Here is a 16,465-nt window from a genome sequence, read left to right as displayed (position 1 = left end):
GTCTTGAGAGTGACAGATTCACACCCCTGGGAAAAAAGACCAAAACTCAAAAGAAAAACAAAAAGTGGTCTAAGGATTGAACGGAGGGATCGGGGATTTCAATACAGCAGCATTTTGGATTAATGATGAAGAGACAGAAAGAAGTGAAGGATAAGAGAGAAAAATCCAAACACATGCATGGTGTTCACCTCAGTAGAGGCAGCAAAATGCACCACAAGTATGCACACATATGCACACACGCACACACACATATATGCATGTTCTGTCAATATAGGAATACAGAAATAATTCAAACAAACGCTCTGTCTGTAGCTCTGCCTGACACAAAAATACCAACATTTACAACTAATCGGCTTGCTCCCTTTGATTAGTCTAAAAGCAAACATGGCAGTCGCACACATGTTACCAAGGAACAGCAACGCTCGCTTGATCAGTCGAGAAAGTCAGGGAACAGACAGAGAAACAGCTAGGGGGGCAACTGGTGAGAGGAGAACAGGAGAGGAGAGGAGACAACAGAGGAGGAGAGCAGAAACAGAAGAGGAGAAAATAGAAGAGGAGAGGAGAGAACAGGAGAGGAGAGGGGAAAACAGAAGAAGAGAGGAGAAAACAGAAGAAGAGAGGAGAAAACAGAAAAGAAGAATATAAAACAGGAGAGGAGAGGAGAAGAGAAAAACAGAAGAGAGGAGAGAGCAGAAGGAGAGGAGAGGAGGCTCTAGGGCTGCAGTGTTGGCCAAGACATGTCAATCATCAGACCACCATCTGAAACACACACACACAGTTTTTTTTCTGTTTGTCACACACACAGACACACACACCAACACACGGACACAGAGCTTATGTATTTTTAAACATTTTTTTACACCTATGCCTCTTGGCTGCAGGAACAAAAGGAAAAAACGAAGCAACAGGACAAAAACAACTTAGCCACCATTAGTTACACATTTGCTGCTGTTAATCCTGCCAAAAAAACCTAGTTCCTTATGTAAAGATAGGTTGAGGGCTGGTTCATCTTTTGCTAGACAAGGTACAGAACTATTCAATATGTCAGAGAAGATGGGAGCAACTTGAGCCCCCTCCCCACCTTTGCACTGCGGACCAGTTTCATTTTTAACATTGTTCTTGCACAGAGCCCAACGAGGGATGGAGAGCAATTATGGAGAAAGATTGTTTATTTTTTAACTCAACAGCCCCAAAAAGTGTGGCCCCTTTCACGTTCACTTTCTGTCTCTTTATAGTTGCATGTCCTTTCCCCTGTTGGAATAATGTTGTGTGTCTTGTAGGGCTGTACCAAATGTGTCAAAGCTTCATTAATAACATTGACATTCAAATTATTATTAATAATTTAGGCTGAGTGTCTACATAGCATTCTCTTTCTAGCGCCAAGCCAGCGCTACGATGCCTCCACATCTCTGTTAATGTCTCAGTCAGTCCTACGTCCAAAGGTCCAGATTCATTCAAAAAAGATGCAATCATTTTCAAAATTCACAACATGTTTATATCTAACAAATATTTTGCTTCAATCCATATTTGTTGGCGTTTAGCCTTTAAAAAAAAAAACATTTTCACAGCAGCCAAAAAAACTCTCCCGCTTGCTGCGGCGCACACAAAAATGATACAAACACATGTAGTGTATTACTTTCCTTCAAATACATAAATTTATGATTTGATTGTAAAAAAAAAAAATGACATAATTCAGGAGAGCGCTATTGGCTCTATCCGATCCACTCTGTGATGTGTGGAAGGTGATGATAGTACTGATGACTAGGTCATAAAGACTGTGCAATCACCACACAAAAGGCCTAAATGTTATAATGTTTATTTTGAATTTTTGCGTAAGGGATTTAAATTCTTAGTTGGCGTCTTTTTCATAGTGAAGTAAAATCTTAACTTGCAGTGATGATTCGGTCTCTTCTAAATAATGCTATGTCAACCTTTTGGTAAGCAGACGATGAACTTCTGATGATTATCATTCCATTTTCCATGGAGTTACGGGAGACCTTTCCATTTAAACTGGATATAAACATTATCCCAGGCTCACAGGATAGTGTATAAAACTCTGTGTCTTCATACAGACATTCATAAAAAGATACAAGTCCTGAAAGCTTGACAGGACTGGTAGGAGGATGTAAACACTATAGGTGCTGAGGGTGTTCTGCTGGATCAGTAGTCTGCCACACATAACAAGAAAACTTCTTTGGTTAGGATCTAGCTGAGGAACCCTTCTTCTCTTTCTTAAAACGAGTAAGAAACCGTATATTACTTTTCTACTCTGGACTGCAGCCGCAACAATCAAGACCAGTATCCAATTAAATCACGTTTCTCTTCTGTTTACACTAACAGCCGTTGGTGCCCAATAGCTATCGGCCAGCATACAGCTTCCTAGGCGCCACACATGCAGATGTAGGCTTTACACACATAGCACACACAGATACTGTTGTCATGTAGTTGGCTGCAGAGATTTCCTGAAGTAATAAACAATTAGGTTACGTCAATTAAAGATCAACATGCACACGCGCAGACAAATTCCTAATAGATTAACACTGGGACCTGGACTGGCTCAGATTGATACATTCCATAGGATTTCCTTGTGGTGTTGATTATCCACTACATCAAATATCTTCTTCCTTCCATAATCCCTGACAACAGTAAGTATGAAGCAAATCGTTGTAAATGAATAGTATGAAGACCCTGTCCAATGTTTGTTTCTTATATTGTTTCCAGTTCGTACTACAGCTGCTAAGACTCCGCTCCGGTGTATCTCCTCTGCAGCACTCACCGAACATGAAAACACGAGCGCCTGAGCTGTTCATTCTAAGCTTTTCTTTAAGGGGAGTTTTTCTTTAATGAGTGTGACAACATCCAATTCGGCAAGTGTTTTGACTGCAGGGCTTTAGAGCAGAGCTCTTCTGCAGCACTAGCTTTGTAGAACGAAAGCACGTCCCGTCTCCGTGCTCATTACGATGCAGCGCTGACTGCACGCTGATGGTTTGACAAAAGCACTGCTCTGTTTGGTAAGTATACACACATAAATGATACCGTGGTAAAAGACTGAGGCCTGAGCTACATGTCTCTGGCAAAAAAGCCGGCAAATCTATCTATCTGATCCATGTATAATACATGAAATTAAAGGAGCAGCATTGTTCTCGTATTGCAGGGTAGGCAACCTGTGATAGAGCATAGTGGCATTCTGGACAGTTCAAGTGGCCGTTCCAGTCCAGAATCTGGCCTGTCAGCAGTAAGCAAGCTGTTGACACACTTGAGTGTTGCTCAAGGGTTAGTTATGTCATTTAATAGCACTGGAAAACTGGCTGATGTTGTTATTTTTTTTTTTTTTTTTTTGAGAAGGAACGGGGCATGGTGAAGCAAATCCATATGATTGGTTGACACTTAACCTTGTCACTGAAAAAAGCAGTTTTAAAGATTTGTGGTTTCTTACCTTTTTTTATACCCCTTTAATCCAAGATACAATGCTTGCTTTGCACTGAATACAACATCCCATAAATGTGGGAAGTGATGTCACTCTGTCTCTATTACCTTGAAAGGTCAAATTGATTCCCCGGTTTATCACGGCAGCATTCGACGGCATGCTGCCTGAGACGTAAACACAGGAAACTGCAGCGGGGAAGAATTTCAACAAGCGTATCACACTTCTGTTCTCTCTCTGTGTCAATGCAATATTTTCAATCTCTCGGTATTTCTTTTCCCATATTAAGGCCTGTGATCACTTCATTTACTTTCGTCCCACTCTTCTCTCTTCCTCGCTTTCTCACGACTCTCTTCTTTCCTCTGTGCCAACATACACAACCTCTGACAGCCTGCACACGCCTGGGGAATGAGCATTAAGTCCAGTATGTTTATGCAGTGGAGGTAGACTGCGTGACGCCAGCCTCCTCCACCCGAGCTATGTTTGACATTTGGCTAAAGCACATGAGGTAGCACATACACAGACAGAGATATCGCAGTAGAAAAAAAACAAAAACGCACACATACAACCTATCGACCGGTTACATCGGCAAAATCTTGGGACTGCCTCACTCCAATATTTCCTTAACCTGAGTTGAGCACCGGCTTCACGATTTTGGAGAGTAGCCATCGACCTCAACACCATTCAGCTTTAATCACAAGCAGCTTCAACTGGAGAGGCACTTTAACAGCTCCACAGTCACTAAGAAGCCTGGAGGGGCCTCTTCCAAAATGAACAGCTAATTAGCTAACTTCAGCCGCTTCAGATGAATGAGTTTGTTGTTGCTGTTGTTGTTTCAAAGTCTTGCGGATATGTCAAAGCAGCTTCATAATCCGCTCTTAATGAGCCTGCATAAAGTTTTTGGCAGTAATTGATGGGGGTGAAGGAACAGTAGTCCAGCGCTGACAAATTCACAATATCAGAGCGGAAATGGAATGAGTGCACTGCGATCACGTAAACCTGTCAAACAAAAACTGTATACATTTAATGTGGATGTGGATGATTAATATTAAGGAATGCTAGAGAGCAACTCGTTACTCACAAACATCAACAATCTACCAGTCATCCAAGGAAAAGCAAATATTCAGGCCGACATAAAGAATGGAAGCCCTACCTATCCTTCTACCTAAACAGAAGTATGATATTGAAAGTTCAGGAATGTCCAAAATGAAATCTGCCTCTATTGTTTTCTACAATGGCATCTTGACTTAAGACTTGAGCGTCTCTGTTCATTCTTCGTCAGACAGTTTATCATCTGTAGCTAGCTAGCGAGCTAGCTAGAGTGGGTTAAAAACTTCAACTTTAAATCGCCAGCTGACTTATTTAGTTTCCAGGTTAATCAAATATGCATTTGATTTCTACAGAGTTCGGCAAAGTCATCTTGAGAATAACTTTCCCAAATCCAAATAAGAGCAGATCAGAGCAGTTGCTGCCTTTCCTTAAACTTCAATAGTTTAAGTTAAGGTCCTCAATGGGGCTTTTTATAATGTAACCAAATAACTAACTCCTGGGACTGTCCCTTGGAGTAACGCTATGGTGGCACTGTAGGTAACCAGTTAGCCAACCATCCAAACTCCTAACATGCCAAATATTGCTCCTACTACATGTGCACGAATTCCAAAACCTGCTGTTGCCGGTCACAGTTGCCCAGCTTTGATTGGACATTGATGCTTGGGGGAGATGTTTAAGAAATGGAAATTGTTTGTTAGTTTTTCATAGTTTCATTCTGTAAATGCGTGAACAATGGACTCCCATTATGGAGTGGATTTGGGTTTAAAGTCTAAAGTTGGAATATCTGTGTACACCACTACATGGTAATGGTAATGGACTGTACTTGTATAGCGCTTTTCTAGTCTTCCGACCACTCAAAGTGTTTTTACATTACTAATCATTCACCCATTCACACCCATTCATACACTGATGACAGGGGCTACCATGCAAGGTGCCACCTGCCCATCAGGACCCTAACTAACATTCATACACATACATACACCGCAGGAACAGCCTGCGGGAGCAATTTGGGGTTAAGTGTCTTGCCCAAGGACACATCGGCATGGACTGCCGGAGCCAAGGATCGAACCGCCGATCCTCTGATTGGAGGACGACCCTGCTCTCCACTGAACCACATCCCCCTACATCTGGACAAACCTAAAGTTGAATCCCACAAAGACCACATTAAGACTTATTTCACAAACTAACACATATATTTTAGGCTTTGACGGTCAGGAAACAGCATTTTATGACTAGACAATACACTGAAAGACTAGTCATTAACGACTGGAATTCTGGTGTCAGACAACACAGCAAATCCTGCAAGAACGCCATCTGTTGCATGTTCTTGTAACAAAAAAACCAAACATAATAACCAGCAGCGGGCATCGTTTATATGCAATGCAAATCCAGTCAGTCGTCACACCCAAATCATATCAATAACCAGCTCAACAGGGGTAATGTGTCTCCCCGTTTTCAGGTGAGCGTAGCTGCTCTCTGAGAACAACGTTGCACTTGCACATTTGGGATGAAAAGCCGTGTTACACGCATGCAGTCCACTTTCTTACCTTTCTCCAAAGTGGTGACTCCCATGGATGGCTGACTCAGGCTGGCCCTCGTCTCCCATTTGCCCTCGTCGGGGTGGTACATCTCCACTGAGGCCAGCGGGGTCTGCTGCTGGTTCATGCCCCCAAGCACCATCACCTGGCCCCCTAATGCCACAGCCGAGGCCCCCGCCCGAGCAGTGGGCAGCGGCGGCAGCTGGCTCCACGTCTGGCTCTCTACATCCAGGGCTTCAACGCTGTCCAGAGGGGTGCCGGTCTCGTTGCAGCCCCCCAGCACGTAGAGCAGGCCTTCGTGGTAGACGGGAGTGCTGTAGACGCGGCGCTGCGACATGGGGGGGAACTGCTCCCAGTACAGGGACTTGACAGGACTCACCGCCATCTCCTGCACAGGCATGTCTCCAGGACAGAGAGGAGGGGACACACCATCACACACCGCGTCGGGGAGGAGGAAGAGGGTAGAGGGAGGGGGTTGTGTTACGGTGCTCGCAAAGGTGGAACCAAACTGAGCGAGAGCAGAAGAAACTAGTGGAGGCACAAGCTTGCTTCTGTCTGTTTGACTGACCCCCTGAACCCTCGTCTCCACAGAGGGACAGAGACGAGGGAAAGTAAAAGATGGATAGAAGAAGAGTGGACGAAGAGGATAGGGATGCGAGTGAGTGAAAGAGTGGACAGAACAGGTAAAAGAAAGAGAGGGAATGAGGAGAATGTCTAACTCGCTCCTCAACCAGATGTCACGACTCCCTCTCTATTCAAATGTTTTATTCATCCGGCTGTTGGTGTTTCACGAGCAGCGAAGCCATCTGCCCTTCAGTCCCCCTCTATTCCTTTCTCTCCGGCTCTCTTCTCTCCTTCACTGCATCCTGTCTGGAGGGTATTTTGGTTAAAGTTTTGGCTTGAGTAAATTCCTGGGAGAAGGAAAAAATAAAAAGATTCTTGAAAAGGGTGTCCTAGGGCTTAATACTTAATCCCAGAAAACCCTCAACGTCAAGAGTGGAAGAGTGGAAAAAGAGAAAAAAATGAACCAGTAGGGAGATGGCACTGGATCAAAGACGCTGGAGGAGGGAGTGAAGGAACACTGACCTTCACTATTGCCCTGTTAATCCAAGGGAAAGCCTTTACGGCAGAGAATGTTATACCTTCAAACAAAAGGAACTTATCCAGGGCTATCAGTCCCCCTCAGCTGCAGCTCTGCAGTTCTATCTGCACCCTGGTGATAGAGCCTAGAGTGAAAAAAAAAACTAAAATAAAGGAACTAAAGTCTTTAAATGAAAACTCTACTGGAGTTTAATAACTGCAATACTAATTCTTCTCTTAATTAAACCAGGATTGACTCGCTGTCAGGCACAGGGCCCTGTGAACTGTGTGCTTCGCAGCTTCCTAGTAGCTTTGGAGAGGATGAGGGTCCCTTGGTGGGGCCAAACCTGTAAGAAAAGACAGCACAGAGTTAGATGAGGAATTGGAGTATAAATTAAGAGCTAGAATCACAAACGATTATATGTCTTTTTCTTTTCTTGGGCTATATATACTAACTACTAAGGAAGCAAATGGAAAAACCACCCGGCGTTAAAACAAGGCAAGAGGCTGCGTTGGTGTGGGGTGCAAAAAATACAATCCAGAAAGTCCTGTTTGAGTAAAAGATCCATGAATTTAAAGGTTTAACAGATCAGATAATACAGAATGGTGGCGATTATTGTATTTCGACAAAATCTGAACCTTTCTTTAAAGCAATGTTTCAGCCATAATCTGTATTTTTACAAGACACAACACAGTAGCTTTCAACAACTTGATACGCAAACTCAGGAGAGCAGCGTCGCTCAGCTAATCAAACAACTTATCAAATAGAAACTAATTGTGCTAATCACTGACTAAGTATTGAAATATCTTATATAGAGGAATGCCTTTATGTTACTTGAATCATATCCACTTGATACAAGAATTCAATGAGTCGCAGAATAAATTCGGTCAATTTTGAGTTATCAAATTTGATTCTAACTCTCAAAGTGTGCATGCATGCGTCTCTGTGTGTGTGTGTGTCCGGCAGAGACACAGCAGGAGGCTGACAGGCACTGTGACCCGAGGATTGTTAGGAGAAGCAATGACATTTAGCAGCAGGTGGAAGGTATGGAAATACACCGGTATGAATTATTCCCATCACCGTGACCAATCAACCCTCAATCATCGGGGCTTTTGCAAATGAATAGAAACGCGACAGTCAAAAGGTGAGACTGTACAAGAGCAGTTACTACCAGTTGATTGATCTGATTAATTGATCCCAGCATGCTCATTGTGTAAAATAGTGCTTACAATGTGCCCACTTATGGATATTGCAACATACGCGTCTCCAGTCAATGCCTCTATCTTCAGCTTCTCCCTCGTGTGATTGGGCTGAATGAACTGTATGCTGGTGGCAAGACAATAAAGGCAAATCAAAGATGTGAGACTGTGAATGTGGATGACCGACCAGTATACAGTAATCCCCTTATGATGAGTCCCCGACTGTGGGTTGAACACCAAAAACAAAAGGCATTATGTAATCTGATACAGACATCTGATGCAGGGAACACACTGCGACTGCACCGCAAATCTCCTAGCAACCATTTCTGGCACCATTCATGTACTTGCCATTATTAGCCATTATTAGTCATTTGTGTACAGACATAATACGGCTGTGAACAAATAAAAGATGGATAACTGCTAACCAGGGAACAATTTCACAAAACCATTTACACTATTATGCACTACGTTTTGGATTTGGCTAATCCTTTTTCCTGTTTGATATCAATAGAACAAAAATATAATAAAAAAAAAAAGTGTTTTCTCATAAACACATGAGGAAGTTTGTATTTGTTCTAAAATATTGTTACATATTTGATCTTAACATAAGCAACCCACTATAAAGCCAATCATATATATAGATGTACCCTTGATTGAAATTTACTTAATTTGAATTACTTGTTATTCCTCTCGGATTGATAACTGTTAGATTGCAATAACTAAAAGCTGACCTCAAATTGATCCAAAAACAAATTTACACTTCAATTCACTTGTCAAGGGTTAGATAAGAACTTACCTAACATAAAGAGCCAACAGACAATTAACCTAGATTACCATAAAGTAGTGCTTCTTTAAACTTTTTCTGATGTTTTTTTCCCGATGTAATATTAGAGGGAGATAGAGGGAAAGAGAAAGTGGAATGTAATGTTTCTTTAAGTTAATAATAATAATAATAATAATAATAATAATAATAATAATAATTCAACATGTAGCTCCCTCCAACACAACAACTTGAAATGTTTATATTTCTGTTTCCCCCTGTGTCTAGTCTTTACTGTAAGCTAAGCTAATGGCCTCCTGCCTCTAGCTCCATACTCACAATACAGACATGAGAAGTGTTGATCTTTTCATCGAACTCTCAGCAAGAAAGTGAATAATCCCTCATGTTCTATGGTGCACAAAACAATGATTTTACCAAGCTTTTTAGGCTAAAGGCCCCAATGAAGAACTAAAAATGTGTAGGGTTTGTGTTCTGTCAATATCTCAAGAAATTGTATGAATACTGTTGCCACCATGTGATGTCTTTGAAGAGTATTTGTTGTGCATCAGCATTGCAATGCCTATGAAGACAACTACATAAAAACGTTTTTAGTTCTTCTTATATTATTAATCAGTGTTCTGATGCTTTGTTACAATGTAAGGATTCTGCCACAAACATACTCTAAAAGATAGGGAAATATTCATGGCAGCTTGGTAACATTTGATGTACAATATGCAGGTTAAGTCTGGCTGCTAAATGTAACATCTGAAGCTTGTCATATCATAAATGCTATGCACCCACCTCCTCACAACCTCCAAGAACATCAGTCCTTCCTGTGGATCCCTCTTACTTCCAGTGAGTCTACCAGAGAGATTAGCAAGCTCAAAATGATGCAAATGTGTCTTATTTGGTTCACAGTTCATTACTGGAAAATATCATCTCTCTCTCTCCTCTCACTCTCAGTCTTTATATCTCTCTGCCCTTAGGCTGTGTGCGTGATGATGCCAAAAACGGGTGACTTAAAGGCCAAAATTAAGTTTAATTGCTTGTGTTGCACCCACTTTAAGGTGTTTCATTTAAGGATCTAACTGAGCGTCTCGTTGTACAAACACCAGTAGGCTAAAGAGTACGCAACGTTCTCCCAATGCTCAGCTGCTAGACATTATCATACTCTCAGCTGTAAACGGTGTCGTGTTAGAGCGTGCGTGGCAGATGTGACAATGACCGAGACTCCCTCGGGTGCTGTGTCCCTACTAGTAACACATGCAGACAGCCTAATACAGTGAGCCAAAAACACGAAGTCAAGATGGAGTTTAAAAAAACGTTTACAGCAGTATGGCTCTTCCCAGATCCTGAACTTCCGATTTTTACTTTTGGTGAAAACGTTTTACAAAACAACCAACTTAATGCATAATCAACACTGCCTAGTACAGCTTCACTAGAAGAGGTGCGTTTATGTAGCATAGTTTGCACCATGACACTCTTGAGCTAAAAATGTGTCCTATTTGGAGCCTGAATATGGGTTTATGTTTACATCCAAATCTTGCCTGCAGCAGCCTTACATATAATGAACGCTTGATGAAAACTGTAAACAATCAAGAAGTCTTATAGAATCTAATTCCCCACACTAGCATGGGAATACAATAAAGGTCTATAGAAAGGCTTTCTGGTTTCTATAGTTCTTATCAAAACCCTGCAGGGCCCTGGTCTGTCCTTGCTAACAAGAAACAGTGGCAACTAAATACTGGTAAATTAGTCTGAGATACTAAAAACAGCCATTTCATCAATCAGTGATACAGTCACAAGGGTATTTTGTTTTGTACGAGAAATGAGGGTGGAAGACAGGCTAATGGATTTTGAGATGCACAACTGATCAGAATGTGCATTTAAGTAACCAGACAAGCAGTCTTCTGCATCACAAAGTGCCATCAACAAAGACTACACCAGGCACTCCTAAATCTTTTCTTAGCATAAAACCAAAATAGGACTTTTACTTTTACTCATCCTGGGACTTTGCTCCTGTAATAAAGAGCATAACTGTGAGGGAGGGACTTTGCAGAAGTTGGCCCCAGGGTCTTTACTAAGATAGGAAATATAATCATCATCTGGGAGTCATCCCGGGAGACAACAGGAAGGTCAGCGGCAAACTGCCAAAACCCTCCCGGGAATACTTTCAGAATATGCTTCCAAAAGTTATTGAGCCGATACAGCTGATGGTGGTAGGGACTGCTGGAACTGCTGATTTACAATAAGTAATATAAGTAAATGTATTATACTTGTATAGCGCTATTCTAATCCACATCGACATGGACTGCCCGGGCCGGGATCAAACTGCCTATTCTCTGATTGGAGGACGACCCTGTTCTCCAATCAGTCTCTGGGAGATCAGGGGATCAGATCTGGCGGGCAGCCAATATCCTGTATCGATTAAATATTAAGACTATTCAAACCAAATTCCTCCATGTGTAGACTAAATCCAAGTCAATACAAACATGTTTGTGATAATGAACAGCAAGAGACTGGTTACTTACTCCACAATATTCACCAACTAGCTAAATATGAAGCAACTGCATCTAAATGGCTTATCTTATTTTAGCCTTTATAACAGAAACTTTTTATTTCTCATTTTGCACTCAATATGTTTTAAAGGAGTTTACAGAGCTTCTTTTGAAATGAAGAAAGACAATAACCACAGAAACCTTAACTAACATTAGGGTTTGGCTATATTAATATTTCCCTAATGACAGTTTTGCTTTCTGAAAAACGTCATACAACATTATGGTAGTAAGGTCTATTTTAAAGACATGCTGAAATCAATAAGTTGTACGGCTGCACAGAATGTTTTTTGTTTTGTTTGTAATTCGTAGCTTCTATTGAGGTTTTCAAATTAATCTTCTAGCTAGAACTTCTGGCTAATAAAAACACTGACTCATGATAAATCAGACCTAATTTAAGTTCAGCCTCTAGCCAGAAAGTGACTTACAGTGCAGATGTTTGTGCATGAAAAGGTTTCTGATCTAGTTTGGCGAGGAGTGTTTGTTTGCGATGTATCAATGTCACATAGCCAGACCTCAATCTAATCAACCTTACAGAAGTCTACACATTTTGACAAAGAAATGGAATTATAAGACTTTTGTGTTTTTTCGGAAATCCTTTATGAGGTCTGGCTGGCACAGATATGCCACAGACAAATACCTAGATGTAATTCCATGACAAGCATTTTGGAGTAGATCCTGAAATTGGATAACACTACTTCCTTGAGTTGAGGTTCAATAGTATTTTATTAGACCATAGTCACTTATAGAAGCTGGACCTTGATCATTTTACACAGATCAGATCTATTTAAATCATTTTACACGTACATAAACTGCAAGTTCCCTTTTATATTCCCGCTGATACAACAGAATGTATTTTAAATTATTATTATTATTATTATTGTTTCATTATACAGAGCGCCAAAGTTTGGAGATTTGCTTTAGAACCGCAAACACAACTTTGTACAATAAGTTGAGAAGCATAAGAGAGTGAAGAGAGTTTTTTAATTTTTCACAACTTGGCCTAGATCAGAATCCAACCGAGACCAGAGACCAACAGATCTATTGTGAAATGTAAAGTTAATGAACGAAGAACAAAACCATCAGAAGTTGTGTTTCCTGATAAGGACAGATAAAGCATAAACGGTACATTTGACTGGTAATGTCTAATTTAAAATAAAAACCAACTGTCAGCACATGTTCCTAATGTTAGCTAGTGAGCTAGCTAACATTAGGAACAGTTGTAACACCTTCCAAAATGATAACAATAGGCTAATATAAATAATTCAGCTAGCACAGAGTTACCTAAGAAATTAAACCTATTAAGCTAGCAAAGTCACTAATAGTGTGGTGTGCTCCATAAGGGACTCCCCAACACATGGCCAACATAGTCACACAAACATTTAGGTGGTAGTTAAAAGCCATTTATATTAAAAAGTAAAGAAAAATGCACTTTCGTCGCAAAAATAAATGTATGGAAGTATTTTAATTGAGCTTACCAGTACACCACAGACCCTCTACCACAGGGTAAAAGAATGGCATTGGGTCATGGCCACATGGTCAAAACGTTTGGGGTGACCCGCTCAAATTAGCAGGGGTTCAGAGCCTCAGTCAGGTTAGGTGGAATAACTTTTATTCCATTGCTTTATTTCAAAAGACATAGGTATTAACAGTATGTACACACAACACTGTCCGTACTACATAAGCACATTATACATACATATATATATACATACATATATACATATATATATATATATATATATATAGAGAGAGAGAGAGAGATTTTTTATTTAAATATATATGTCATCGGTCCATAAGAACATATCACACATGTAGTAGTTTAACTCTAAATGTACAAAATAAATAATGTATTTTCTTCTCATCATTTTGAAAACAAATAAAAATGTCTTTGTCCTGAAATTGAATTGTTGAGTTTATTTCTTTCCAGTGTAAAATATTTGGCAGTATTGTGCTTTGAGACATCACCCAGCAATTTACTTTATTATTTAAGAGATCTAAAGTTGAACCCTTAGAATAAAAGTGCAACTGGAACTAAATGATGTGTATGCTGTTGCAACTTTCAAGAAATTGTCTGTGTGACCTTCACTTCAACAACTTCTTTCAATAAAAGCTTGGCAACCATTATCCCTCTCTCAGTGCTGATCAAACATCGTCTTAAATTTGTTTACCAAACAATGTTATACTTAGTTCTCAAAATTCTGTGTCAAGGAAAATGTGGTGAAGAGATCAGAGAGATTAATGTGTCTGGATGAAATTGTGCCACTTAAATAAAAGTACTCTCGAAATCTTTTTGTGATTATGACTACTCCTATGATGAGCATAAATACATTAACATGACAGAAGTATGCTTGTAACATGGGCTCACATCACTGTTTTAATCACATTATGACTGGGTTGTTGACATACATGGCAAGAGTGTCTTTTAATTAGAGCTGCACTAGTTAACTGTATAGAAAATGCACTTGTTTTATCAACTTAAGCAACACAATCTGGCAAGAACAGCATCACGTCAGTATGCCTGTTTGTTCCAGTTGTCTTTCTTGGAATAACAATAAAACAGAGCAGTGATAAAGAGCTATAAATGATTTAGTAGGATTTTAGTTGAAAATATGGTTGAAAAAAAAAACAAAGAAATGAAAAATCCCTCTTGTGCAACATCTGCCAAGTGATTCTTTTCTTCATTCTCCATATGGTACAATCACCAGGGACACGGTTGGTAGCCATGAAGTGCTTGGCGCTGTGTTTTGCCATTTAATTTAAATAACAATTAACAAACTGGATATAGCATTTACTGAGGCAAAAGCAGCTGGCTGCTAATCAGACAAAATAAGAGACTCCACTGCCGTTTGGAAACCTTTGCAAGTCGACCAACAAGAACAAAATCGTCTATTTTTCTGTCCCTTATGTCCCTCACAATCAAAACGATCATGGCTGTTTCCAGTCTCCAGTGATGTCGGCAAACTTTTTAATCTGTCGAGGAATATGCTAACAGCACACATTTGCTTTTATGCATATTCACATCGTGGGAATGGCTCACAGCGAGAGAGATCTGTCTTGCTAATGTGTAGCCTACATATTCAAGAGGATGAGTTTGTGATCACACTCTGAAACAAGTGGATTTCCCTCGACAGAAGATGTGACAGTGGTAATGAAAATCCCACTGATTCATGTTAATGTAGAAATGTGCTTTTATTGTCTTTAAGTAGTAATAGATGTTTATGACACTAGCATTTAATTAACAGCCAAAGTAATGGAGGATGAAGTTGTAGAGGTGATGATGAAGGTAGGTGCAGAGAGATAATGAGGGATTAGAATTGCTTCAAATCAAAATGCTGGTGAACAATGCTCCCAGTGGCTCCACTGGTATCGTTACCCCTGTCATGTCCTCAAATTTCATTTCCTCACATTCTAATGGAGATCAGGGTGAATCTTTAATTACTGCCTAGTGAATGATGTGAATATGAATCACAGAGTGACTTAATTCTGAAATAATACTGTGAACGCTTTAAGCCTCAAATGCTGACAATGCATCAGTACCGAATGTCACATTTATACATAATCTCATTTCAAATTCATCAAATGGTATTTCAATTTGAGGGAGCGTTGGCTTCTTGTCAGTTGATATCAATAAAGAAAACAAAAGAACAAGGCTTGTATATTTAAGATATGGATATCAGTCACACAGCAGCACAGATGACAGATGCGTCTTTTGTTTTCTAGAGATACAGTAAAAGAATAATGAAGCACGACATCGTGACATGTATCTACCAATTTAGCAAGCCTGCCTTGAGTGTGTATGTCTTTTACGTTTCTTCGTTTGCTCTTTACTGCCTTTCTGCTATGTTTCTATGTTTTCATCCTTACAAGCTTAACCTTAAAGTAAGTTATTTATTTTGACGTTACATGACACACCTTTGGAAAACTTGGTCATTTAAACTTTCAGAGTTAACACAATTAGACAAATTGCGTTAGAAAATATCTGGTTCTTTGATAAAAAATAATGTGTAAAACACAAGCCTGTAAATTTAAAGACTTAAAGAAACATCCAATCACAGTGGAAAAAGTCACACGTCCCTCCATGTTCTGCATAGCCTATTTGTTCTACATGATACGGAGGGATGATGCATTTGTGGGACTCTTTCATTAACGGCATTCAAGTTCTCTACTGTCCCGAAGTCACATTGAGGGCCAAATGATCAAATCTCCCTACACCTGGATCTTCAGAAACTAATAATCCTTTGCCAGTTTACGGGCTGTTCACAGTGTTCCATTTTTTTTTTTCAACTGCCAACGCCTTTTTACATGAAAGAGAACAAAGTACGCAAATTTACGCAAAAACCCTGGTAAAGGCAGAGTACTGCACCAGCATCAGGATACGGAACAGGGTTTAGCGATTAAAAGAAGTGCTCATGAACTTTTCTGTGATTTAATATAACATAGGAGGACCAGGTGACGGTTTTAAGACAGGATGCCAAAGTAAAAGAAGACAATTAAAACTTGGCTGTTTTGGAATTCTTTCTCAAAACAAAAAAGGAGACGGGAGAATTTCTGACAGGAACGACATGGTTATCAAACAGAATATTGCATTTACGCGTTACAGGATGTGAGTATAAGTCATCCAAAAAGAGGTTGAGGATTTGAGCTTCTCTCTCAAGCTCTTTCTTCACTCTTCACACAATCACTTCAGGCACTTTTTGTTTATATAATTAAGTGCAACACCATGTCTGCCTCAGTGCCTTCAGTGTTACATGGGTTGTGTTCAAATTAATTTGAACAAATGAATGCTCATTTATTCAAGCTTGTAAGCTGACGATAACAACATTAAAAGGAGGATGAAAGATTCTTTTAACATCTC

At 40.0% G+C, this 16,465-nt stretch overlaps 1 protein-coding gene across 1 annotated transcript in view; it reads right to left on the bottom strand.

Moving 5' to 3' along the window:
* The window catches only part of LOC129100178 (kelch domain-containing protein 8B-like), a 122,070-nt gene extending 115,586 nt beyond the window's left edge, over window positions 1-6,484 (bottom strand). The window contains exon 1 of the mRNA XM_054609740.1: window positions 6,022-6,484. Coding sequence (XP_054465715.1) covers window positions 6,022-6,412 — 391 coding nt within the window. The 5' untranslated portion in view covers window positions 6,413-6,484. The remainder of the gene's footprint in view (window positions 1-6,021) is intronic.
* Between the last annotated feature and the right edge of the window lie 9,981 nt (window positions 6,485-16,465).

The sequence above is a fragment of the Anoplopoma fimbria genome, chromosome 12 (genome assembly GCF_027596085.1).
Source record: "Anoplopoma fimbria isolate UVic2021 breed Golden Eagle Sablefish chromosome 12, Afim_UVic_2022, whole genome shotgun sequence".
In the NCBI taxonomy this organism is placed as follows: Eukaryota; Metazoa; Chordata; class Actinopteri; order Perciformes; family Anoplopomatidae; genus Anoplopoma; species Anoplopoma fimbria.
This window is presented reverse-complemented; position numbering and strand designations above follow the sequence as displayed.